This window comes from Ricinus communis, chromosome 9, assembly GCF_019578655.1.
Source record: "Ricinus communis isolate WT05 ecotype wild-type chromosome 9, ASM1957865v1, whole genome shotgun sequence".
NCBI lineage: Eukaryota > Viridiplantae > Streptophyta > Magnoliopsida > Malpighiales > Euphorbiaceae > Ricinus > Ricinus communis.
In genome coordinates, this window is record NC_063264.1 from 17,820,145 (window position 1) to 17,847,866 (window position 27,722).

Below are 27,722 nucleotides of genomic sequence, written 5' to 3' on the forward strand. Positions count from 1 at the left end.
AAAAATTATTATTAAATATATAAAAATTTCGGGTATTACAATATCAAATAAATAAATAAATAAATAGCAAAAGTTCTAACAATCTTATTTATTAAAAATAAGTATTATATAAATATATGAAAACTTATTAGTACAATAAAATAGATAAAGATTTGAAACTGATAAGTTTATATATTTCTCATGTTTATTTACCTTAGCATATAAAAATAAAAAAAATTCATAAGAATATATTATGATTTTTATAAAATAATGACATATATATATATATAAAGTATCATAAAATAAAATAAAAATTTATTTTTATACTAATATATGTAAATTATATAATATATAAAATAAAATTTCTAAATATAAAATAATAAAATAATCATGCGAAGACATGAGCAAAGTGCTAGTAGTTATATAAGAAAGAAAAAAGACAATAAAAGAAAAAAATTAAAAAAATTTAAATGCAAGATCAATGAAAGAAAGAAAGCTAAAAAGTTTAGGTGAAATAAAGGCTCTTAAATCCCAATTTTAAGAAAAGAAAGAGAGAACTTAAGATAAAAAAAAAAATCTATAAGAATAATTCATGTAAATCAAGAAAAATATCTTTAAAAATGAAAAAAAGACCATGTAAGAAAGAGAAAATATGTTCAAAATCTTGCTTTCATATATATATATATATATATATATATATTAATTTTTGAGATCTAAATTTTTTTTGACATGTATAGTTAATTTTTGACACATAGAATTTTTATTTTGACATGTATATTTATTTATTTAGACACGTATACTTACTTTTGTCACATGGGTTTTAAGCTTATGTGTATTTTATAATTTTTATAATTTATTAATTAATAAGTTACATTTCTAATTATATACCGAATTTAATTCTAAAAGATAACATATTAATTATATTTTAATATTATATTAACTAATAAATAGTTTCAGAATAAGATAATAGTGCTAAGTCTATCTTAAAAAATAACATATTAATTATATTTTAATCAAAACTATCTTCCAAGAGCTTGTAGATAAAATAGTGATAGTGTCTTCTAGTTTAACTAAAGTTGTAAATTCAAGCTTTAGTGCGTAGCTATGTTAAAATTTCTAAAATAGTACTTTACTATTATGATACACTTTAAATTAATTTTAGATATATGTACACTAAAAAATTAAAAATTAGCTAGCATTAGATCAAGTTCTAAAGGTTCCATTTTTATTATTAGACTAGAGTATTGATTAGTATAATATTTATCTCTCATAATAAGAAAATTAGATTTAATTTCAAAAAATAACATATTAATAATAAATTAGTTTCCTAATTAGATAATGCTTATTTCAAAAATAGTATAATTATTATGTTTTAATATTATATTCTAATAAAATTAATTTTCTAATGAATAATGACTCTAATTCTAGAAATATAATATTTTAAATATTATATTTACTAACATATTAATTTTAATTATATAATAGTTCTTAATTTTAAAAAATAGTAATACCAATTATATTGAAAGTATTAATTTATATAATATTAGATTAAATTAACAAATATTTTTAGAATAATCTTTATATTAGTACTAAAATATTAAAAAGTTAAGAAGGATAATTCAAAATATCTAATTTGCTGTTTTTTTAAAATATGATGAATTAAAATTAAATATTAAATATTCTATTTAATAAATAAAATTAATGTATTTGGTTGATTGTTTATTTAATATTATATATAATTGATTAATTTAGCATTCAATTATATTAATAAACTATTAACATTAAGAAATTTTTTTATAGGTTTATATGGTATTATACACCATGGTACATTAAAAGGACTCATAATATTGACTTGTATAAGGTCATATATGAATTCATTGATAATCTATATCAATAGAAGGACATACAAAACAAACAAATATCGATGGATTGTCTGTAATTAAAAAGACAGACCACTAATGATAGGGTGCCATAATGGTACTCAAACAAAATCCATAATTTTATATGTATCATTCTATTAATTTAGATTGCTAGTGAATTCATATATAATTTTAATTATTTATATAAAGTAAAATTATATTGGTGAATCTTATAATTGTCAAGTACCACTGATTAAACGCTTCAGCCGTCTCCCCTGTTTTTCTTTCATTTTTCTTGTTCTTTATTAAAGTTTCAATTTTTGGCTCGCCACCAATTACTTTTAAAGTGGTCATCATCTTTTTTTTTTTTATATTTATATTAATTAATTTTAAAATTAGTACATTTTTAAAAAAATTTTATAGTAATTTATTATGAAGGTGTTCAGTTCTTTTTTGATAGGAGTTTTATAATTTTCTATAATGGAGGTGTTGAGTTCTCCTCTATAAGAGTGGTGAAGAGAAAGAAGAAATTTAATTCGACATTTAAACAATTGGATTCGTCAAAAGATACCTGTAAAATTGATTTGTGGCTTAATGCCATTGAATGGAGCATTCTTTCCGTAAAATTGCACTCTACTATTCAATCAATACGATTGATAATTGTTAGGAGTAAACTTTATATCTATCTCTTGATGTTTGATATTTGTTTTTATATTTTACATCAAGATGTATTTGTTAATATTTATTTATGGAAAATTTATATTTCTTCTAAAAAATACCATTGATTAAATTCTAAAATAGATAATAAATTTTAATAAATAAAAATATATATTTTATTAATCAATAATTAAATACTATATATAATTAACTAATTAATATCCAATTATATTAATACATTATTAAAATTAAATAATATCAATTATTATAAATTTATAAAGTACTATATATCTATAGTATATTAGTCCAATCATTTAACGGAAATAAATTCTCTAAAAGTCTTGAATTTCACCAAAAAATCTTAATAGTCATATGAACTATTTAGTCACAAGGAATATAAGCTTAAAGGAAGATTTGGAATTAAAAAAGAATATTATTTAATTGAATAATGCTATATATTCCATTTCTTATCCACATGATGGTACAATTAATATTTTTATAAAATTATTTTTTAATATTTTAAAATTAATAAATAATTTTATAAAATTATTAAATGCCATGTTAAAATCAGGGGGGCAAGAAATGAAACAAAAAAGAAAAGAAGAGAAAGATACAATGTCTAGTGTAAGGAACTTGACTCATGAATCAATAGAATTGCAACGGAAAGATTAAGGTATAAGAATTAGAAGAGATAGAAAAAGAAGATTGAGAAGAAGAAAAGAGAGAAAGCATGAGAAAAATAGAAAGTTGGACTGCATTGATAATATTCTTGTTGATAATCCAAAACACAATAATTCTCCCGCACCTAAATAGCCAATTATTGGCTAATAATAACGTAGTTGGACTAATAATGTGGATGGGCTCCTTTTCTCATGTCTGGTTCCTGACGTTCCCCTTTTCTTCAAAACTTCATTGTCCTCAAGGAAGAATTCTAGAAATTGACCCTTAATGAAGCTCAGGTCCTCTCATGTTACCTCATCTTTAGTTATATTTTGCCACTGAATCAACACTTGAACCATTTGCTTCTTCCTAGTGACATCTCTCTCTTGAAGGATTGCCGCAGGTGCAACCGTAAATTCTTCATTTATGTTGACATGAGCTGTATATTTTCTATATAGGAATATTTGGTACTACATGAGCTGTATATCTTGTATAGGAAGGTTTTAGGTACCAATAGATTTAGCCTAGTTCTTAGCTTATTTTCTAAATTAGTACTTTTCATCTCTGTATAAATATATAGTATTTGCACAGCAGACTAAAATGACAACTTCTTCCTTTCATTCCATGTCTCTTCATTTTAACATGGTATCAGAGCCAAGATCCTAGAATTATCTTTGGTCTTTGTTCACCTAAACACAAACCTACAAAATCCATAAACACATCAAGAAAAGATGAGTACTCAGATTGATTTGGTGGATGTTAAGCAGACTGGCAAAGACTCCATGACAAACACCCTTGAAGATTTAACAACCAAGATGAATCAAATTTTGACTCAGACCCCAACAGTAACACACGACAGTGCTGCCACACAGATTGGAATCAAACTTGATGGAAAGAATTATGCCTTATGGTCTCAAGCTGTTGAGATGTATATCACATGCAAAGACAAATTATGTTACATGACAGGTGATTATTCACAACCTGATCCTACTAATCCAGCCTTCAGAAAATGGCAAACAGAGAATACTATTGTAAAGGGATGGTTGATCAACTCAATAGACCCATCTTTGATCAACAATTTTATCTGCTTTCCAACTGCCAAATAGGTATGGGATTCGATAGCTACCACATTTTTTAATGGAACAGATGCATCTCAAGTATATAATATGAAGAGACGGGTGTCTAGAGTGAAACAAGACAAAGGATCCATTGAAACATACTATAATACTCTCCAAGGTCTATAGAGGGAGATTGATTTTCGGCGCCCCAACCCGATGTAGTGTGCTAGAGACATAGAAAAATATAATACTCTTATACAAGAAGATATAGTTTATATATTTCTAGATGGATTAGATGACAGACTTGACAAAGTTCGGAGTGATGTATTGCAGATGCAACCTTTTCCCACTATCGAACAGGCCTATGGTTATGTTCGAAGAGAAGATATAAGACAATCAGTCATGTTAACAGGTATATAAACGTCTATGGCTGCGGTTATGGCATCTAAAAGTGTAAAAACTGGTAAGCAATTACCTAAACTACAAATAGAGAAACAATGGGGGAAATAAAATGCTACTATGAAAAATAAAGGACAAACTGAAGGAGAAGGATGCTCACATTGTGGGAATATAAAACACACTCGTGACACTTGTTTCAAGTTACACGGGTACCCAAAATGGTGGAATGAACTCAAAGCAAAGAAACGAAAAGAAGCTGTAAGTGGAACAGGACGAGCGGCGATGGTAGAAGCTGAACCACACTTATCTCTTCTACTAATAGGTGACTCTAACAATTTTAGCAAACAAGGTAATGGTAGCTGTGCTTTCCGTGTATCAAATAAACATGACTATGATGGTTGGATAGTGGATTCAGGTGCGACGGGCCACATGACTTTTTGTCAAAACGATTTCGTGGAAATCACAAGACCAAGACGGAGTAATATAGTCAATGCTAATGGAATTATATATCCAGTTACTGGGGCTAGAAAAGTGACTTTAACTCCATCACTCTCTTTATCTAATACATTACTTGTGCTTTTTCTTTCAAATAAATTACTATCAGTAGGGCAAGTAACAGAAGAACTAAATTGTGTAGCTCTAATGTATCCTTCTTTTTGCTTATTTTAGGATATTCTCACGAAGAAGATCATTGGGCGTGGCACTAAGAACGACTGGGTCACCAGTCATTTGGTTATATGAAACACTTGTTTCCTCAATTTTTTGCAGATTTGAATTATGCAGACTTTAAATGTGATACTTGCATTTTGGCCAAAAGTCATCGTGTACCTTTTCCTGTTAGTTCAAATAAAAGTGATGTTCCTTTTGCTTTAATTTACTCAGATGTATGGGGACCCTCTCCTATCACATCTAGCTTGGGCATGCGTTGGTTTGTAACTTTTGTGGATGATTGCACTCGTATGACATAGTTGTATTTGTTACAGCATAAGACTAAGGTCTTTGGTGTGTTTCGCTCTTTTCATGCAATGGTTAAGAATCGATTCTCCACCAAAATTCAGATTCTTCGATATGATAATGGAAGAGAATATATAAATCAAGAATTTCAGACTTACTTTCAATCACATGGACTGCTTCATGAAACCTCTTGTACGCGTACGCCTTAATAAAATGGAGTGGCAGAGCGAAAAAATAGACACATACTTGAAACTGGACGTGCACTTTTAATTGGGTCAAGGGTACTAAGTCGACATTGGGATGACGCTGTTGCAATTGCGGTCTACTTACTAAATTGGATGCCTTCAAAAGTTCTAGAGTTTAAAACCCCATTGCAAACTTTGGCTAGTCATGTAACCTTACCGTCTGTATTGCTTCTACCTCCATGTGTATTTGGATATGTTGCATTTGTTCATCTACACAAAGATCAAAGATCTAAAATTGATCCCTGTGCTATTCGATGTGTTTTCTTGGGTTATGGTACAACAAAGAAGGGCTACCGCTGTTATGACCCTACCACCAGGCGTACCTATATCACCATGGATGTCACTTTCTTGGAATCTGAAATTTTTTACTCCTTGCCAGTATCAAATTCTCATATTCAGGGGGAGATATGGGAGGAATAAAATTGGTAGGAATGTTCAAGATATGAAGAAATGGGAAATGAAGAAAAGAGTAAGAGTGGAGATGTGGTTGTTGAGGATGAAGTCATCCAAGAAATTGTATCAGTTGCAAGTATAAAACAAAGAGCTGATATTCAAGAAATTATGAAGTACAAATCTGAATCAAGTAGTGAACATACCCCTCTTTCTTATATTCATGTACCCGATAATGAGAATCTTCCTGAGAATATCCATGAGGTAAGTCCACATATATCACACTCTAGTGTTGTTTTAAATACTCCTGCTGGTTATCACTTACCTTTGAGGCATAATAGAGGAAAAACCCCAGATCGTTATTCTCCAAACATTGAAGGGAGGCAATCAAGATACCCTATTGCTAATCATGTGACAACAGAAAAGCTGTCTAATTCTCTTAAAGGTTTTGTACACAATTTATCAGCTCACCACATATACCTTGTAGAGTTCAAGAGGCATTAACAAACCCGAAATGGCTTCAAGAAATTGAAGATGAGATGGAAGCACTACATAAGAACCAGACATGGGACCTTGTACGGTTACCAAATGGGAAGAAAACGGTTGGATGCAAATGGGTATTTTATATCAAGTATAAGGCTGATGGGAACATTGAAAGATATAAGGCAAGATTGGTAGCAAAGGGATACACTCAGACATATGGTGTTGACTATCAAGAGACCTTCTCTCTAGTAGCAAAGCTCAATACTATTAGAGTATTAATATCTCTAGCAGCAAATCTTGATTGGCCTTTACATCAATTTAATGTAAAAAATGCTTTCCTACACATCTTGAAGAGGAATTTTATACGGATGTTCCACCGGGTTACACCACGACTCCTCATAATAAGGTTGTGAGTAAGTTAAAATGAGCTTTGTATGGACTAAAGCAATCACCTCGTGCATGGTTTGGTCGCTTTAGCCTAGCAATGAGAAAATATGGGTTTTATCAAATCAACTTTGATCATACTCTCTTCTTAAAGCAACGGCAAGGGAAAGTAACAGCTCTCATAATCTACGTGGATGACATGATAATCATAGGAGATGACGAAGAAGAAATCTCTAAGCTTCAAAAGTAATTGAGCACTGAGTTTGAAATGAAGAATCTAGGAGGGTTGAAATATATTTTGGGAATAAAAGTAGCCAGGTCAAGACAAGGAATATTTTTCTCCCAGAGAAAATATGTATTAGGGATGATGGATTGTAGACCAGCGGAGACACTGATTGTTCAGAACCTCAAGCTAGAGAATATCCAGATGAAGTACCGACTAATAAAGAGAGATACCAACGTCTGGTGGGAAAGCTTATTTATTTATCTCATACTCGACCAGATATCACATACGCAGTCAGTGAGTGAGCCAATTCATGCACAATCCTAGTGAAGTTCATATGGGGGTGGTAGTTCAAATTCTTCGCTACTTGAAATCTGCCCCAGGAAGAGGGTTGTTGTTTTCTAAGAATAACCACCTTAATGTTGATGGGTACACTGATGCAGACTGGGCAGTAGATGTGTCAAACATGAGATCGACTTTTGGATATTTCACGTTCATGGGTGGAAATCTAGTTACTTGGAGAAGCAAAAAGTAGAAAGTGGTGGCATTGTCTAGTGCTGAAGCAGAGTTTAGAGGGATATCTAAGGGATTGTGTGAGTTGCTTTAGCTCAAAAGGCTGTTAAGTGAAGTCGGGTTTGGTCCTACCTCTGAGATGAGATTGTTTTGTGATAATAAAGCAGTAATTGCAATTGCTCAAAATCTAGTCCAACATGACCGTACGAAGCATGTTGAGGTGGATATGCATTTCATTAAACAAAACCTTGAGGCAAGAATCATTAAGTTTTCGTTTGTTCGATCAGAAGACTAGCTTGCAGATATGTTGACAAAAGCTGTTTCAAGCAAAAGTTTCCACAACTCATTAGACAAGTTAGGCATTAAAGATATCTTCTCACCAACTTGAGAGAGAGTGTTGACATGAGCTGTATATTTTCTATATAGGAATATTTGGCACTACATGAGTTGTATATCTTGTATAGGAAGGTTTTAGGTACCAATAGATTTAGCCTAGTTCTTAGCTTATTTTCTAAATTAGCTCTTTTATCTCTGTATAAATATGTAGTATTTGCACAGCAAACTAAAATGACAACTTCTTTTCATTCCATTTCTCTTCATTTTAACAATTTATATGAACTTCAGGCAATTGCTATTTGCATTTAGTCAATGATACATGAAACACATGGTGCATTTGAGCTGTCGGGGGCAACTCCAACTTGTAGGCCACCATTCCCACCTTTTCTATCACCCTAAAAGGACCATAGTATGTAGCAGCCAATTTGACACTCTTTCTGATATCAATTGAGCCTTGTTTAGGGCTGTAACTTCCATTACCTCCAAGCGCTCCAAATTTCTCATTTGCATTTTCACAAACACTTGCAAGATACCAAAACTCATCAACATTCACATACTTTTTCCACTTCTTAAATGCATATTGTTTGAGGATCACATCAACCATACATGTCCATTTAGAAATATGAATCCCGTTACATTCCAAATCAAGATTGACATGGATTTTCCCTTGTTTTACATTTTAACCAAAAAAAATAATCATTAAAATTATAGTTTCACCTATTTAGATTTTTCAATGTTTCAAGACTCACACTGTCATTTTCACAAACACCTCAAATGCACAACACTTTGCTTGATTTGCCCATATCAATTATATTTCTTATAATAACCTTGCCATCACCATCTTCATTTTTTGACATCTGTTTTTTGATCTAATTCAACTAATGGATACATCCCTAATCTCACATAAAATTCAGAAGTTTGAACTATAGAACTTGACTTTTTAGTAAGAGAGGGTGCCTCCAATTCCACCATTGTAGGCTTCATGAATTTCAGGCTATAGTCCCTCTTTTGCTCAAATTTCTGCTCCAATTTCACTTGATTATGCTCGATCTTCTATGGAGTCTCTCTTTGTGGGAAACATATTTGATTCTTTTCTTTAAATTCTTGTAGAGTCATTATCCTAAATGGTTGAAAGGTTTTCATAGGTATGCTTTCCTCCATTAGATATAGACCCAGAACACAGTTTTAATTTAAGGGAAGAGTAAAATAGGTAGAGAAGAAAAAGAGAAGGGAGAGAGAAGAATAATCCTTAGAATCTACTGCTCTGATACCATCTGTCAGGTACCTAACTTATAAATCAATTGAATTGTAGCGAAAAGATTGAGGTTTAAGAATTAGAAGAAATAGAGAAGAAGAAAAGAGACAAAGTATGAGAAAAGTAGAAAGTCTAACTCTAACTCTAACAACTGACATTTCTTTTATTTTAACCTCATCCGTGGCTTCTAATAATGTGGCTGGGCTCCTATTCTCAGATCTGGTTCCTGACATTTAGCATTTTCCTATTTAATCTAATTTGTGTTAGGCTTTAGTAACCAATATCTTCTTTGGTTATATGAGTCATAATCTGAATTATAGTTGAGATTCACAAGGTGTTGTAGTTTCTCAAACTTCCGTTGCTGACTTTTTTTTATCTCTAATCCTAAACCTCAACAGTTTCATTATCTTTGTTCTCTTGTGATTTCATCTTTCAAATAACACCCAAGTTTTCTTTCACTAAAATCCGCACTTCTTACGACTATAAGCCTGTAATTGAAACTGAGACTCGGACTCAGAGTTGAAAGAGGAGATAATTCATGTTGGACAATATGCCAGTGATCATTATGAAACCTGCCCCTGCCCCAAAAACACATTTTCTTAAATATACCTGACACTCGGGAGGGCTGAATATTGTCCCTGTTTTCCTTTTTTGAGCATTCTTCGCAGAACCCATTAGTAAGTATGCCTCAACAATGATCACATTATTCTTTTCTTGGCATATGTCGAAATGTTTTGAAATACATCCACCAACATAAATATGCTGTTTATTTTTCATATGGATATCTTACCAGCAGAATATGGAAAGGAAAAAGTGCACAAGTCCTCCAAAATTCATGCTTAAGAGCCTTCTTGAAACATAAGAAGGATTGGCAGTTGAGGAACAAGACCAAAGCACAACCAGCAAAGAATAATAGTCCAGGACCTCCAGGAAGAACCAACAGACAAAGACTGTTGGTCATGGCCTCAGACTGGATCATCACAGGAAACCAGATCATCATAGGCATCAAAACAGGGAAAATGAGCAACCTTTCTTCCCTCACTTGCACCCTTCCCAAGCTAGAAAGGAACGTTAGAATAAGATCATAGATAGCAAAAGAACCGTTGCAAATATACATGTATATAACAAGATCACTCATACTCAATAATCTGAGAATTCATATCAATAAATCATCACAGATTAATATTCAACTGTATTTCCACATGGTATCAGAGCAGGAGTGATCCTGTCATCACCTACCCACGCAATCTCAAATCCAACCAATCAAATTTCTTATCATGTTTCAAAACGATCTTACCAAACTCACCAACATCACACTAACAGGCAATCAAAATTACTTTCAATGGTCGAGAGCAGTATACATCGGCCTCAGTGGTAGAAAAAAATTAAGGTTTATTACAGGGACCCGAAAGAAGCCACAGCCAATCGATCCCAATCAACCCTCAAAAGAGGAGATTGAGGCAATCGAAGATTGGCAGACGACTGACCATATGGTCATGTCCCTTCTGACCAACACGATTGAGCCTCAGATTGCCAGGCTATGCATGCTGCTGGCATCATCACAGGCCATATGGGAAAAGTTAAAAAAAATTATATGGTCAAGAACAAAACTATGCGCACATATTCAATCTAAAACAAGAATTATCGCAAGTAAAACAGGGGACTCGGTCCTGCGCACATTACGCAACTGAGATTCTGAGAAGCTACAGAGCTACCTTCCACCCACTACAGACCCCGAAGAAACAAGACAGAGGGCGGAGCAGGACCTTGTGTTCACGTACCTCGGCAGGCTCGATTCGAGCTACGAAGCAGTTCGGTCGCAAGTGCTATTATCCAGCAAGCTCCCCAGCCTCGACGCAGTCATTGCCCTTGTTCAACAAGAGGAGACAAGGTGAGCCATTATGGGAACAATAACGAGCCAAGGCAACACATAAAATAGGGCCTTCGCTTCTCACTCATAAGAGCCGGCTCGGGTGCGAGGGACACCAAGCAGCGTCGAGAGATGCGACCATTGCAAAAAGCAAGGTCACACTTCCGAGCGCTGCTGGCATCTTCATCCGCATCTCCGTTCGACGTCTAGCTGAGGAGAACGAGGGAGAGAAAGGAGAGACAAACACGAGGGACGAGAGGGCTAATTCTTTGGCGGCGTGGGTATGTTGAACGCGTCTAACCCTAAGGGTTATGATGCATTCAGTGGGTCGGGTGTCGGAAACGGGTCATTTAATTCCACCCGACCCGACTCCGCGATCCACATTGGGTCCGAACTGTTGGGCCAGCCCAACTGCCCTGCTTGGGCCACTCCACCTGGGCCCATCCTGCCACCCCACTTGCTTGGGCCACTTCACACCGAGCTCTCATCCGGCCCAGACAACCAAAGAACTTCTAGGCCAATTCTGACTCCATGCCCAACCGGCTAGCCCAACCAACTTCTGGCCCAATAGAGAATCACCAAGTTTCTCAAATTTTGTCTCAACTCCAGTCTATTTTACAGCTTCAACAATCCCGTGGGACAGGTTTAGTATCCCAAAATTATAAAAAATCTTCTAAATGGATTATTGACTCCGGTGCAACCGATCACATGACTTGGGACTCAACAAAATTACACAATTTTGTTCCTACCGACTCTCAACATGTGATCGTTGCAAACGGAGGCCGAGCTGAAATCTCTGGTTTTGGCTCCTCAAAATTATTACATAATACTAATTCAATTCATGACATTCTTTTATTACCTAATTTTACCTCCAATTTATTATCTGTTGGTAAAATAACTCGTTCTTTAAATTGTAATGTAATTTTCTCACCATCTTCTGTAATATTTCAGGATCGCACCACCGGGAAGACGATTAGTGAGGGATACCTTGAAAATGGATTATATTACCTTACTGACCCTGTCAATCAATGTCTTCTCTTCAAATCTCTCGACCATAGCATATTACTTCATAGGCGGTTTGGGCATCTGGCTGATAAAGTTTTAAATCAATTATTTTGTCTAAAAATTAATTCTGGTTGTTATGACACTTGCAAATTTTCAAAGCATACTAGATTGCCCTTTCCTGTATCCTCTACCACTTCGACCAAAATGTTTGACTTAATTCACTCCGATGTTTGGGGACCTGCCCCCTGTATCTCCTACAATCATTTTCGTTATTTTGTCACCTTTATTGATGATTTATCTCGCCTTACATGGGTTTATTTGCTAAAAGGAAAAAATGAAGTTTTTGCGTGTTTTCAAAATTTCTACAACTTCATTCAAAACCAATATAATACCAACATTAAAATCTTCAGATCTGATAACGGTACTGAATATATCAATAAATAATTTTTTGATTTTTTCTCCACTACAGGCATCTTGCACCAAACTACCTGCATTTACACTCCTGAGCAAAATGGAGTCTATGAAAGGAAAAATTGTCATCTTCTTGAAGTTACTAGATCCTTACTTTTTCAAAATAACGTTCCTACAAGTTTTTGGTCTGATACTCTCCAAACTGCTGCCTACCTCATTAACCGCCTCCCTAGTCCAAAACTCAACAATCTGAGTCCTCTTGAAATTCTAAAGGGTAGAAAAATTGAACTAGGGCACATTAGAGTTTTTGGGTGCACCGCCTTTGTTCATGTCAAACGTTCTCATAAACTGGAACCTAGTTCTGTCAAAACAGTATTCTTAGGGTATTCTTCAACAAAAAAGGGATATAAGTGCTATGACCCGTGCACCCACAAGACCTAAATCTCTAGGGATGTGTCCTTTGATGAATGTACACCTTATTTTACTAACCCGTACCCCTTTCATGGGTCCTCCTTGTTATTTCCAGATAATTCTTTGTCTTTTGACAACTCAGCCTTTCCACTTCCGCCATGCGAGGAGACAGCTTCCGCAGCAAATCCCGAGGCCCAACCTTCAGGGGGAGTCAGTACAATTCCCGAGGACACTTCTTCAGGGGGAGATAGATCACTAGTTGAAGAAGTCGCCCCACGCAGATCATCCAGACCCTCTAGACCACCAGTCAGACTTAGGGACTATGTGTCCCACAAGGTGATGTATCCTATTCAAAGCTTCACTAGCTACCATAACATATCCAACTCATATAGGAACTACCTAGATAAACTCATCTCCCATACTGAGCCATCTTCCTTCTACGAGGCTAACACCGATCCTAAATGGTGTCAGGTCATGAAGGAGGAGCTTCAGGCCCTTGAAAAAAATGACACCTGGACATTAGCGTAACACCCGGAATTTTTATATATTTAATAATGAGTTTTTATTTAAGTTAATTTTAGCTTCATTTTTATTGGGTTTAATTTGAAATGATTTAATGAAAATTTTAATATTAATCAAATAAATGAGTTATTTTCCATATCCAATTAGTTTGATTTTTAAGGAGTTAATTAAATAAATTATTTGAGGAATAAATTATATTTTTATTTGGTTATTCAAAATTTTCCTAAATGTATATATATATATAAATAAAATTATATATTAGAAAAATTATGGTAGAAATTGTAAATGATGTTTACAAAAGAATTTTGGGGAAAATTGGTATTATAATTGATTAGTAGTATTAAATTTTAAGTTGGAAATTTCTTATTTAAAATAATTTTGTGTTAGGACAAAATTGAAAATTTATTTTTGGATGAGGATTGAAAGTATAATTTTATTTTTATGGGGCTTTAATGGAAATTTGTGAGTTTGGTATTTTGGTAAATATCTATGTCGGTCATGGATATTTTTGTAATTTTATATTTTCAATAATTCTAATTTGGCCCAAATTGAATAGTTAGGGGCTAAATTGAAAGGCTAAAAAGAAGTTTAGGGGTTAAATTGAAATTCTGCAGGATGAGATTGTAAGTAATTAAGAAAGTTCAGGGATTAAATTGTAATAAGGAAAAGTTTAGGGGCCTAATGTTGATATAGAAAGAAGGAATGGAATCGGGGAAGAAGAAGAAAAAGAGAGAGAGATGTCGGGAGAGAGAGAGGAGCGGAGGAAGGTGTCACGGGGTCGTCCGTCCGGGCGCGGGGCGGGCGTCAGGCAGTGGCACGGCAAGGCGAGGAGGAAGATGGCCGAAGCTTCCTTGCCGCCGTGCGGGCACTTCCAGAGTCGGTGGCCGTTGATCTTGGTGCCGATCGACTCCTCTCAGCCTTAGCTTTGTTTTGGCAGCGGCGGTGTCGACAATGGTGGCCGGAAACAGAGACTCACGGTGGAGAGAGAAAATGGAGGCAGCCGAGGTTTTTGGATTTTTCCGGCGAGCTCCGGGAGAGCTATGGCCGATCAGAGGATGTATCCCGACTCTCCTCAGCTCAAGCTTCGCGATGGTACCGGTTTCGTGGCGATCGGGCTTCGTTTGCGAATCGACGACCGTGATCGTCCAAAAATCTCTCCGGATGATCGGGTGTCAGATCGGAAAATCGAAAGCAGGGATCGTCATCAGCGCGTCGTTGTGAGTTCGATGGTGTGTTCGGATCTTCGTTCAGACTCCGGCGGCCGGAGGCGAGTCGACCGAGCGATCGAGCGTCTCGGTAATTTTTTCTCTGACCTGTAATTTTAGAAATTCTTGGTTTAATTGTGTGTCAAAAAGTTTATATTGATTATTTGATGATATTTGGGAGTCATAAATGATTGTCGGTCAATATGCTTGCCTCGTATTTTGTGCTGTGTGGCGGAGTCGGGAAATAGTGAAGTTTGGGGATCCGACTCCCGTTGTTTGAATTGTTGAATATTTGAAGTGTTTTTCTGGCAGGTCGTGGACCCGTTTTTACGGGAGGTAATGTCCGTGTTGTAGGGGAAGTTTTGCCGGATTTTCGGTAGAATTCTCCCGAGTCGAGATTCTTAGACAGTCAGTCCTAGGAGTCTAGACCTAGGATTAATGATCGATTGTTTCAGCGTTTTGATAAATTGTTTTCCGTGACTAGATAGTGTGTTTGTTTGGCTCGCTCCAACCGAGGCACCAGAGCAGAGTTAGGAGGTCGCCAAACCTGTGAGTTAAAGTCATATATCGCTTATGCACATGTCATGCATAAAATTTGATTTGCTACTATGATTATTCATTTACAAATTTTAATTTTTCATTTAAGTATTATTATTATTATTTGCATGATGCTTTTAATTACTATTTAAATATGTTTTTCCTTTATCACCAATTTTAATATTGCATGATGACTCAGGATGGGACGGCAGTAGAACATAGGAGTTGGATGAGTGTTCCAATATAATCTGAGAGAGATAGGAAAAGGGTAAAAGGTAAAAATTTTAAGAAAGAAAAATTAGGACCTGCCCTGGTCGAGCATCGCTCTCTGGGCTTAGTAGAGTGTGGTTATCGGAGTAAAGGTCCCTGGTCGAGCATTGCTCTCTAGGCGCCGGCTTATTTGAAAATTTAAGTGACCAGACTGGAGGTAAGGTCCCTGGTCGAGCTTTGCTCTCTAGGCGCCAGTCTTATTGGATAAGAGAGCCGAAAGGCTAAGGCTGAGAGTTAAGTGACCGGACTGGAGGTAAGGTCCCTGGTCGAGCTATGCTCTCTGGGCGCCAGTCCTGTTGGAATGAGAGTTTTGAGATGTTAGAGTTGAGGTTAGTTGAGACATAAGTGTTGAAATAAATCGAGATGTTAGAGTTGGGATTAGGGTTCTACTGAAGTACTCCGTCCCATTGCATGTGGAATAAATTTTGTTTAAGCATGGCATGACACATATGTTTTAACATGACATGTATGGTTCACGTGATTTATTAATTATTTTAAAATTAAATGAATATGATATTGAGATGTTTGAAACTGTTTTAGATATATGATTTTAGCTCACTCTCGAGACTGACAGTCTCCATTTACTGTTTTTCAGATTCGTGACTGTTAGTCTTCCCGCGACTCTTACTCAGTAACCCGACTTCTCCATCATCGGGTGGTGTTTGATTTTGTATGTCAAATTGTAAAAATCTTAGATTCTCCACAGTAGTAATAGTAGATGTATCAGTTGTAAATTTTATGAGTTTCGGGTCTCGCCTAATTTTTCTGGCAGACCGAAGTATTTATGTATAATGTAACTATTAAGATAATTTATGGCTTTAATAATATTAATTTGAGATGAGATTTGTTTAAGTCAGTGAATGTCAGGCTTACTACGGGTTTCAGTAGCCTTACGCTTACCCATTCCCTAGTGCCAGTCACGGGCCCACGGGTGGGGTCGTGACAATTAGTTCCTCTACCACAAGATAAAAAACCTATTGGGTGCAAATGGGTATATAAAATTAAATATAAACATTATGGAACAATTGAGCGATATAAGGCTAGATTGGTAGCAAAGGGGTTTACTCAAACATATGGGGTAGACTATCAGGAAACCTTTGCGCCAATAGCAAAAATGAGCATCGTTCGCATTTTATTGTCTGTCGCTACTAACTCAGGATGGAGCCTATATCAAATGGACGTAGAAAATGCTTTCCTCCAAGGGACTCTCGAAGAAGAGGTATATATGACTCCTCCCCCAGGTTATGAGGCCACCACCAACCAATCCATGGTATGTAAACTAAAAAAGGCCATCTATGGATTGAAACAATCTCCAAGAGGTATGCCAAGCTAAGCCTTTTCCTTTTAAAACTCAATTTCATTAAAAGTGCATCCGATTCTTCTATGTTTGTTAAACATACTCATTTCTGCACCATCATTATTCTCATTTATGTTGACGATATTATCATAATAGGCACCAATAATGAAGAAATTGAGGAAGTAAAACGGAAATTAAAAGAGGAATTTGACATCAAAGATCTCGGACAACTATCCTACTTTCTTGGAATAGAAATAGCCAAATCTCATAAAGGTCTATTTCTATCCCAAAGAAAGTACGTCCTTGATATATTAAAAGAAACAGGGAAACTAGGAGTAAAACCTGTAGATTCACCAATGGAGACTAAAGTTAAACTTAACCTTGAAGACGACAATCCCTTAGACAATATAGGGCACTATCAACGACTAGTAGGAAAACTAATCTATCTCACGGTAACCAGACCTGACATCACCTATGCTGTAGGTGTGGTAAGTCAGTTCATGCATGCACCTCGCACTAGTCATTTAGATGCCATCAATAGGATTCTTAGGTATCTCAAGGGGACTCCTGGTCAAGGGATTTGGATGAAAAATAACAGTTCAAATGATATTGTTGGCTTTTCTGATGCAGATTGGGCCGGAAGCTGTGACAGGAAATCAACCTCTGGCTTCTGTACATTTGTGGGTGGCAATCTAGTAACTTGGAAAAGCAAGAAACAAACTGTAATTGCCAGATCCAGTGCAAAGGCAGAATATAGAGCAATAGCATCAACAGCCAGCGAATTAATATGGATAAAGCAAGTTCTTACATATATGAGGATTAAGATCAAAGAACCAATAAAGATGTACTGTGATAATCAAGCAGCAAAACATATTGCCTCAAACCCCGTTTTTCACGAGCGCACTAAACACATCGAAGTAGATTGTCACTTTATAAGGAAAAAGGTTCAATCTGGAGAAATTGAAACTCCATTCATCAGGAGCAATGAACAATTGGCAGACATCTTTACTAAGGCCCTAGACAAATCTCATCATCATAGGCTTCTCACCAAGATGGGTTCCATTAATTTAATTGAACCCACCTTGAGGGGGAGTGTTGAGGAACAAGACCAAAGCACAACCAGCAAGGACCAACAGTCCAGGACCTCCAGGAAGAACCAACAGACAAAGGCTGTTGGTCATGGCCTCAGACCGGATCATCACAGGAAACCAGATCATCACAGGCATCAAAACAGGGAAAATGAGCAACCTTTCTTCCCTAAGGAAGAAAGGTCACTTCCACCCTTCCCAAGCTAGAAAGGAACGTTAGAATAGGATCATAGATAGCAAAAGAACCATTGCAAATATACATGTATATAACAAGATCACTCATATTCAATAATTTCAGAATTCATATCAATAAATCATCACTGATTAATATTCAACTGCATTTCCACACCCATTGTAAGTACTTGAGTTATCAGATGTAAAGCAAATGCACGAAGTCCCAAAAGAGTTGCAATGTCTGAATTGTAGTGGCAGTACTGATAAAATAATTCAAAATCGTAGGCCAATTCCTCGTGAAAAGTGGCAACCTTGACCTGCAAAGAAATCAATAAAAAGAAAATGAAATTATCATGCCAATCTTTCTAGGTTGTAAATTTAATGATATTGTATGAAACAGAGCAGAGAATTCATTGCTAATATCCAAGTCTCGTCATGATTGTGAAATAGATAAAAGTTTTACACCGGAGATCTAAATCAAGTGGTAAAAGTCCGAAATTCAAATTCTTCTCTATATTAGATGAGTTATCACCTTCGTAACGAATGTAAGACCATAGCTACCTCGTGTTGTGTGGCTTCAGGTCCATTGGACCTCTCACTAATAAAAAAAGAATAGATAAATGGTTTTGAACAGGAATGAGTTACAGTAATACTTACAGTACTTCTCCTCTGCTTAGCTGCAATTGCTAGTGAAAAAGCAATGAAGTGAAGACCAATGACCACAATAAGTAACAGCATTGATGCCATTGCCAGTTCTCTCTCTCTCTTTCTGTCTCTGCACTTAGAAGAAGCGCAAATTAAGGAACATGACAGCATATAGTGGCATTTAGTAAGGTATAATATAATATAAAATAAAAAGAAAAGCAAGTTGCTAAGTTGACTTTGGCATCACAGCCTAGCAGAACCCTCGCAAGCAAGATTTATTAAGATACTTGCATATCTTTTTAGCATTGAACACATGAATAATGGTTTGCAAAAAATCCAAAAGAACAAATGGGGTCAATGGACACAGTGCCTTGGCCTCAAGCATTGCTTCCATATCTGCTGCTATATCAGTGACCTAAACAATTATGTTTCTTAGTATCAGACTGTTAAATCCAGACTCCCACAATTATAACACATTACCATCCTGCAATAGCAATGGGAGGTAAAACTCAACTCATTGCTTACGAATGAATCCAGTGCAAAGTGCTTTTGAGGAGTGCTTTTGTCCCTTCACATTTTCAATTAAGAGGATAGATGAGTAAGTGATCAATGCATTCACCCTCTTCTTATATTCTTCAGTTTTCATCAGGAGAAGAGAAAGAAACTTGAGATTAATCAAATTTCTCTTGCAATTCTAAATTACAATGAAACGTCATTATAACTTGTCTGTCTGCTAGTTCAATAAGGTTACATTAACAAAATGTTTGTGCTGATACACAAGCAACAATCTATTATTGATAGTATAGAAATTACACAAAATTTCACATCATGATGGAAAAGAAAGAAAAAGGAAGGAGAAAACAAATAATGAAGATGATTCGACATATGGGCAAGCTACAACAAACTAAATTGAATCTTTAATATGTGAAATGCAACTCGAGTCCGGCAAGGAGTCACTACTATACATGTTTATAGCAGCAGAAACAGGCTCATTTGTAGGTTCCCATTGGCACACCAGTTTCTCTACCATATGGCTGGAAGCCGTCTCTGGCCTTTGAATAGCAAACATAATAGAATTGGGAGACAATGAGAGTGAAAAGACTGAAAGCTGCTCCTGCCCCAAAAACACCCTTCCTCAACATTTGGCAGTCGGGAGGATTGTCACTGAAAACAGTCCTATATTTAGTGTGATAAGCATTTCTGACTGAACCCGCCAACAGACATACCTCAGCAATGAAGAAAAACACCCTGAAAGAGACGATGGCAAAGTAGAAATCAAACATACAATACATTGCAAGAATTAGGCCCCTTCTTTGAGAATTTCTTATTCTTTAGTGATGTGAAATCTCTAACAATAAACACTGTAAAAGAACACTGAAACATGGAAATTGAGGTTGGTGATAATGTATGGTCACATACCAGCAGGTAATGAAGAGGATAACTGCCCAAGCCCTTGAACCTCCAGGATTCAAAGCCTTGCCACAGCAGAAGCATTGACTTGCCACCATTATAATCACTTGGCTAAGCATGAGAAACAAAAATGCACCAACACCATACCCGGTTGCAATGTCTGAGTCGTAGACACAGTAATTATAATTTACTTCAGCATCTTGTTTGATTACAGCCTGCAAAACAAGATCGATGTTATTTATTTGCTAAATTCATCTAGAAATACATTATTCAAATCAACCGTTTTTTCTTCCAAAGATAGAGAAATGCCTATTGCTAATGTAATTAGTAAAGCTAATGAAATTGAATAATGACATCTTTCAATATTAAAATGAATTCATATTCTCCTTGATAATGTTATAGAAGTAAACTGCAAGAAACAATAAGAACTAGTTATATTTCCATTGCATCAGTAGATCTGTAAGAAATTTAATGGCAAAATTTTTTAGGAACTTTCTCCTTTTCGTCCCTGAACAATGTCATGTATACCTTTCTAGATCAGGTGATTTGATCCACATATAGGTTCAAGTACAGGCCATTTTTCCACCATTTCTTGTTGCTTTGAGATTACCAGAAAAAGAAAGAAGATTGGCTACTCTAAAAAAATACAATCTCCCCCACTAAAGTTATTTTTTATTACTTTTGTTGTAGGACCAAAGAAAGAAAGAAAGAGTATTAATTGCAGTTTTTCCTGTATAAACATATAACACAACTTTCCAGCCAGACCATGCAGTTCTGTCAAGAAATCCAAGATTTATTATCTATCAATTTAAGTTCAATCAAGAATGAGTATTTTCTTCCTTTTCTTTTCCCCTTTCTCCAGACTCTATTAGTCAGGAACCTAACAGATTAACCCAAAGCTCATATCATAATGAATTTCCCAGCTGCATTGGATATTGCAACAGCTAAGATAATCCCAGATTTGGTTTCTTTTCCTGGGAAACCAAACAGACTCCATCAGCAGAATCACTTAGTATTCAAGAAAACAAGAGACATGTACACATTCAGCAAGAAACAAAGGGGACTCATTTATAATATATATACTTACAGTGCTTCTTCTCTGCTCAGCTGCAACAGCCAAACCAAAGGCAATGAGATCAAAGATAAAGACTGTAATCAGTAGCAGTTTTGATGCCATGGCTTGCTGATTGTAGCTTCAAGAATCAAGATCTTTCTCTTCTGATCTCTCTTGCCTTCTCCCTCTCCCTCTCTCTCTCTCTCTCAACGCTCAAGCCGTCTCAATAACTAAACAACTACAAGTACACAAGAACCACAAAAACTGTGAAATATAAGGAAATAGTGTAATAAACAAGAAACAGTTTTACCTAAATATTAAGACACTACACCTATTCTTTTCAGTTGATTGAAAATGGGTATTTTACCTTCCATTCAAAGAATTGCTTCTCACTTAAAAAAAAAAAGGGGAAAATTAATTCATTATTAAAGACAACCCACAGGGTTTTATTGATTGTAACACAAGGTCCAAGTGCTTATTTTCTTCTTTTTTTTTTTTTTTGCAGAGGTAGATAATTCCAGGGGTAGGTATGTTAGTTGCAAGGGTGCTTTGGTAATTTAATATCAAAGAGTTATTACAGCACCATAAAATACCTGCCATGGCATCATATAAATAAAGCAATTAATGAAAGTTAAATTATAATTACTGTCGAGATATGATGCAATTGCCTGTCGGTGGAGCAAGAAAGGGGGACAACTGAGCCACTGCTTCTAAATTAAAAAAATGGTTACATGTCACCAATTTTCTTCTCTTCATGAAAGCGACATTAAACTCTCTTCCCTCTCCCCTTCTTTTTTATGAGAAAAATACTAAACATGGACTGTACATTTACTTGGTTTATATCAACATGGAATTTAGCTGTTTTTTTTAATCAATAAAAGAGGCGAAACGAATCAACTAATGGCAACAATTTCTATTACGGGTGATTTCTACTTTATAACATTTATAGAATCATAACTAATTTAAACTACCATTCGAATTAGTTATATCAATTGCAGATTAATAATATTTAAAGTTTCTTTTTATTATCAATTAAAAAGAAAGAAAAAAAAAAAGGATTTACCATAGTAATTTTTACTAGTTTTTCTATGCTACAGATAGAATCACGTCTGAAGATCGTTACTGCAACAACAACCTTCGAACCAAGTGAAAGAGTATAATTATTTAATTGTGCCTCTAATACTAATTATAAATTTCTTTTAAAAATTGAGTAAACAATTTTTCACTTAACAAACTAATATATAATAAAATGGGGATTCTCTTTTCTTGAAAAATGAAATAAGGGAGGAAGCAAATCTAAGATCTAGAAGAGGAGGGAAGGGAACTTTGAAGAGAATGCGTGTAAATGCGGAAAGGAGATGAAAAGGAAGCTTAGCATTGAGAGTTTCTGGTTGTCATTTTACCATCTATGGGCTCCACTAGCCTGCATTACAGGATTACTTTTTCTTATACCCATTATTTCTTATTAGTTAAATATTTTTTATATATCTCTGAAAATTCATTAAATGAGCAATAAAACCTAAACATTAAAAATAATATATATTAAATATTTTAGTCCATGTTATAATTTATCCATAAAAACCTAACAACATAAAGATAAAGAATATATGAACAAATCAAATTGATAAAATCACCATCTAAAAACCATTAAAGAAATCCTTGATTGCTTTAAGATTAATAAACTGAGACCTGAAACAAAACCTGTGAAAATAAAAGATAAATGATGAAGAAGCAATAAAATTAAAAAAAAGAATTGAAATAGCTAAACCAGGAAGAAATAATAAAAGAAAAATAATAAAAAGCTGAAATAAACACTATTCTTTATATTCAATGATGCATACAGAATTTTCTAATGATAATAATAAGATTTTAAATAAGAATTTAAAAAATAAAATATAAAATTTAAATCACAACCATATTCATTATCAATATCCACGAGTTGAACTATTAGCGATTCTACAATCTTTAAGAAATAATAAGGCAAAATCCATTGTTAACACTTTGACTTTTTTTATTTTATTTTATTAAAATAAAATAATAAAAACTCAATGAAATAAAATAAAAATTAAAAAATGATAAAAATAAAACTAAAATATTAAAGGATTTAAAAATATGGTCTGCCAAATAACAAGTATACAATATCTCCTTTCAAAAAGAAAATAAAGCAATATCTTGAGAAAAAGATGACAATCCACCTGTAAATAAACGTTGTCGGATCAAGTTAGGGGTCATAGAACCTCATGGGGTGGTCTCATCATTCTCTCAAGAATCTATGGCTCAGTATTTCATTAATTTTTTTTATCTTACTTTAGAAGTTAAAAAGAATTTAATCTTTATTTATCAGATAAAAAGATATATATATTAATCAATAAATGTAGATTGCTATCAAGAGTTTTAGGATGTATAGAAGTCTAGTATATGTATAATAAATAATTTTTATTGTAATGATCTCATAATAAAATTTATTTACGTTATAATAATATTAAAGTATTTGGATTATATTGGATGTCTATCGTTATGTCAATGGATAGATTTCTTTATGTAAATAGAACTTTATTACTCTTTACAATTAATGGGATGATACATATACATACATACATATACACATATAGAAAATTTATTCTCTCTTCTCTCTTTATTTTTTTTATTCTTGTTCTTTATTTTGCAACACTCTTTATTTTTATTATTATTTTTTATTTTACAATATGTTATCAGTACGATTGTTTAAAACAAGATTCAAAGTAGAACTATTTTCCTTTTTATATTTTAAAAAAATTGCATGAAACTAGATTCTATTTTTATTGAATTCATTATTGAATTTGCAAGGACCCATTTTTATAGTCTTTATGAATATATAACATCTACTTTTTTTTTTTATTTTAGTTTTATGGCTTTTGAAATTCTATGAAATTTTTTGTTTAGCCAAATGCTAGTTTATATTGCAATTATGATTTAATCTGCATATTTTATAGGATTATAGTTTTATTTTATTTATATCTTATTTTAATTTATTTATTATAGATATATTAACTGATATTAGTTAATATTAATTAATTTCTAGTTCCTGAAGAACTAGTGTTATATATAGTTCATGAAGAACTTATATTATAATTTTTAGTTTATAAAGAACTTGTATTATCAATTTTAGTTCCTCAAAAACTTGTATTATCAATTTTAGTTCTTGAAGAATTTATATTATAAATTTTAGTTCTTAAAGAACTTGTATTATAAATTTTAGTTCCTGAAGAACTTGTATTATAAATTTTAGCTCCTGAAGAATTGTATTATAAATTTTAGTTTTTAAAGAACTTATATTATAAATTTTAGTTCATGAAGAACTTGTATTATAAAATTTAGTTTTTGAAAAACTTGTATTATAAATTTTAGTTCCTAAATAACTAGTATTAGTTTTAGTTTTTGAAGAACTAATTAAATAAATAACTAAGGTATAAATTCCTGAAAAAGTAAGTATCTTGAAATTTAGTATCCCAATTTATTAAAGAATTAATATTTTTATATTCCTGAAGAACTAAATATATTAGTCTTTAAAAGATTGATACTAATTGATATATTATTTTTTTTATATAGAAAGGTAAAATATTATGGATCCTACTTAATCATTAGTAAGATTAAGAACAAATAATACAGATTTATATCTTGTAGATAGTGCTACCACGCACATCATATTAAAAGATAAGAAATATTTTTCTCACTTAACAATAGGAGAAACTTATGTTAATACAATATATGGTAGTAAAAGAATAATTGAAGGCTACGAAAGAGTAAATATATTACTACCTGGAAGTACATATTTCTTTATTAAAAATACATTATTCTCTCTAAAATCTCATAGAAATTTATCGAGCTTTAAATGTATTTGCCGAAATGGATATCATATTGAAATTACAAATGTGGAAAATATTGAATATCTCTATATTATAACCCTCAAAATGGAAAAGAAATGTGTATTGCAGAAATTACCTGCTTTCTCCTCTGGCTTATATTACATTTATATGTGTACTATTGAAATAAATGTGGTAGTAAACGAGAAGTTTACTAACCCAAATGGTTTTCTTATTTGACATGATCAATTAGGTCATCCTAGATCAACAATGATGCAAAAAATTATTGAAAGCTCTTATGGTCATCCACTGAATAACCAAAAGATTCTTTAATCTAATGAATTCTCATGTTCGACTTGCTCTCAAGGAAAACTGATTATTAGCTCTTCACCGAATAAAATTTAAAATGAATCATCTAGATTTCTGGAACGTATATAATTCATCCATCATATGGACCATTTAAATATTTTATGGTGTTAAGAGATGCATCAACAAGATGGTGATGTGTATGTTTATTATCAACTCAAAATCTGGCATTTGCTAGATTACTTTCTCAAATAATTCGATTAAGAGCACAGTTTTTAGAATATGCTATTAAGAGAATTCGTCTTGATAATACTGTTGAATTTACATTTAAGGCCTTTAACAATTATTGCATGTCAATTGAAATAATTGTTGAACATCAATAGTTCATGTTCATACTCAAAATGGTCTAGCAGAATCTTTTATTAAACATCTCTAATTAATAGCTATATCACTGCTTATGAAAACAAACCTCCCAATAATTGCTTGGGATATGCAATTTTACATGCAATAATTATTGTTCGCATCAGGCCAACTAGTTATCATAAGTTTTCACCATTATAGTTGATTTCTGGCTAGGAGTCAAATATTTTCCATTTGAGAATTTTTAGATGTGTTGCTTATGTCCCAATTGACCCCCCACATTGCACAAAAATGGAACCTCAAAGGAGATTGAGAATATATATTGGATATGAATCTCCATCTATAATTAAATATCTTAAGTCATTAACGAGAAATGTCTTTACTGTGAAATTTAATGATTATCATTTTAATGAGGCTTTGTTTCCTAAGTTGGGAGAGAGAGCAAGCAATTAGAGAAATAAATTATTTGGAATGAGCCATCATTCAATCATCTTGATCCTTATTCAAAACAATATGAACTAGAAGTTCAAAGCATCATTCATTTATAAGGTATAGCTAACCAATTGCCAGATGCATTTTATAACCCAAAAAGAGTTACTAAATCTCAGATACCAGCTGAAAATGCTCCAGCCAAATGAGTCCATGACATGCTAGAAGCATGGTAAGCCACCTGGTTCTAAGGATAAAAATCCAAGAAAGAAAAGAAAAAAATAAACCAAGTGACAATCCCAAAATTGATGTTCCTAATGAGCCCATAACAAAAGACAAAGATGAACAAGTAAACCCAAAAGAGGTTCAAGTGCATGAAGATGATGAAAACAATGAGATATCAATCAACTATATCACTTTAGGTAAGAGATGGAACTAAAGTGAAACTATTATCGATAATGTATTTGCATATGGAATTGCAATTGATATTGCAAAAGAAAGTGAGGACATTGAACCTAAGTCCGTCATTGAATGTTGACAAAGAAATGATTGGCCTAAATGGAAATATGCAATTCATGCAGAATTAAACTCATTAGAAAAATGCCAAGTCTTTGGGCCCATTGTTTTAATATCTGAAGATATTAAGCGAGTAAACTATAAATAAATTTTTGTGCGCAAACGCAATGAAAAAAAAATCGTGAGGTACAAAGCACAACTTGTAGTACAAGGGTTCTCATAAAGACCTGTCATTGAATATGAAGAAACTCATTCCCCCAGTTGTTGATGCAGTTATATTTAGATTTCTAATTAGCCTGACAAGTTTAGAAGGACTTCATATGCATCTTATGAATATCATTACAACTTATTTATATGGATTACTTGATAATGATATTTATATGAAAGTTTCCAAAGGACTGAAAATGCCTGAAGCATGTAGCTCAAAATCTTAAAAAATATATTCAGTTAAGCTACATGTACAGGACTTACCCAATTATTATCAGTTATTGGATATATAATACCCTCATCCAATGGTTTTTGAACTTTATTTTTACCTTTCTTTCATATTAGGATTAAGGCTTCTTTGAGTATCTCTAAAAATCTTAGCATTGTCTTCCAAGATTATTTTATGCATGCACATAATTATACTAATACCTTTAATATAAGAAATTTCCAACCCAATGACTTTATTTAGTCTCCTTAACTCTCTAATAGTTGCATCTTCTTCTCAAGGGGAAGATTAGATGCTACAATTATTGAATATGTATTTCTCTCTTCTAAGAAAATATATTTAAATATTTTAGGCAACTCTTTAAGCTCAAGTTTAGATGGTGCATTAATAATTTATATTTCATATCCAATGGGAGAATCTAAAGGTTCAATAGTACTTTCATTTAGTGACATTGAAATAGCTTTATCCAATTTATAATGAAAGTCTAAGACTTTCTCATCTAGGTTTTCTTTTACTCTTTTCAATATTAATGCAACCTCTAA

General features: G+C 33.5%; 2 protein-coding genes across 3 annotated transcripts; both read right to left on the reverse strand.

Annotated features, from left to right (window-relative positions):
- Window positions 1-18,274: 18,274 nt before the first annotated feature.
- On the reverse strand, window positions 18,275-19,449 carry LOC112536738. The gene is made up of 2 exons (XM_025159594.2): window positions 18,843-19,449; window positions 18,275-18,502 (listed from the first exon to the last, which is right to left on the reverse strand). The coding sequence occupies exons 1-2, from the start codon at window positions 18,999-19,001 to the stop codon at window positions 18,329-18,331; spliced, it is 333 nt and encodes a 110-aa protein (XP_025015362.2). The 5' UTR covers window positions 19,002-19,449; the 3' UTR covers window positions 18,275-18,328.
- A 133-nt stretch (window positions 19,450-19,582) lies between these two features.
- On the reverse strand, window positions 19,583-21,919 carry LOC8275968. Of its 2 annotated transcripts, XM_048379674.1 has the most exons (4): window positions 21,662-21,760; window positions 21,328-21,532; window positions 20,250-20,455; window positions 19,583-20,078 (listed from the first exon to the last, which is right to left on the reverse strand). In XM_048379674.1, the coding sequence occupies exons 2-4, from the start codon at window positions 21,415-21,417 to the stop codon at window positions 19,820-19,822; spliced, it is 555 nt and encodes a 184-aa protein (XP_048235631.1). In that variant the 5' UTR covers window positions 21,418-21,532; window positions 21,662-21,760; the 3' UTR covers window positions 19,583-19,819. The 2 variants fall into 2 exon arrangements, with proteins under 2 accessions (XP_048235631.1, XP_002532022.1); XM_002531976.4 differs by having other exon boundaries at window positions 21,328-21,919.
- Between the last annotated feature and the right edge of the window lie 5,803 nt (window positions 21,920-27,722).

Excerpts from the sequence above, each read along its gene's own strand:
- LOC112536738 (XM_025159594.2), bottom strand. The coding sequence starts at position 19,001 with ATGCTGTCATGTTCCTTAATTTGCGCTTCTTCTAAGTGCAGAGACAGA. Across the intron at positions 18,503-18,842 it reads CTAAGCAGAGGAGAAGTACT|GTCAAGGTTGCCACTTTTCA; the intron begins GTAAGTATTACT and ends ATTTCTTTGCAG.
- LOC8275968 (XM_002531976.4), bottom strand. The coding sequence starts at position 21,417 with ATGGCATCAAAACTGCTACTGATTACAGTCTTTATCTTTGATCTCATT. Across the intron at positions 20,456-21,327 it reads CTGAGCAGAGAAGAAGCACT|GCTGTAATCAAACAAGATGC; the intron begins GTAAGTATATAT and ends CTTGTTTTGCAG. Across the intron at positions 20,079-20,249 it reads ATCCTCTTCATTACCTGCTG|GGTGTTTTTCTTCATTGCTG; the intron begins GTATGTGACCAT and ends CGTCTCTTTCAG.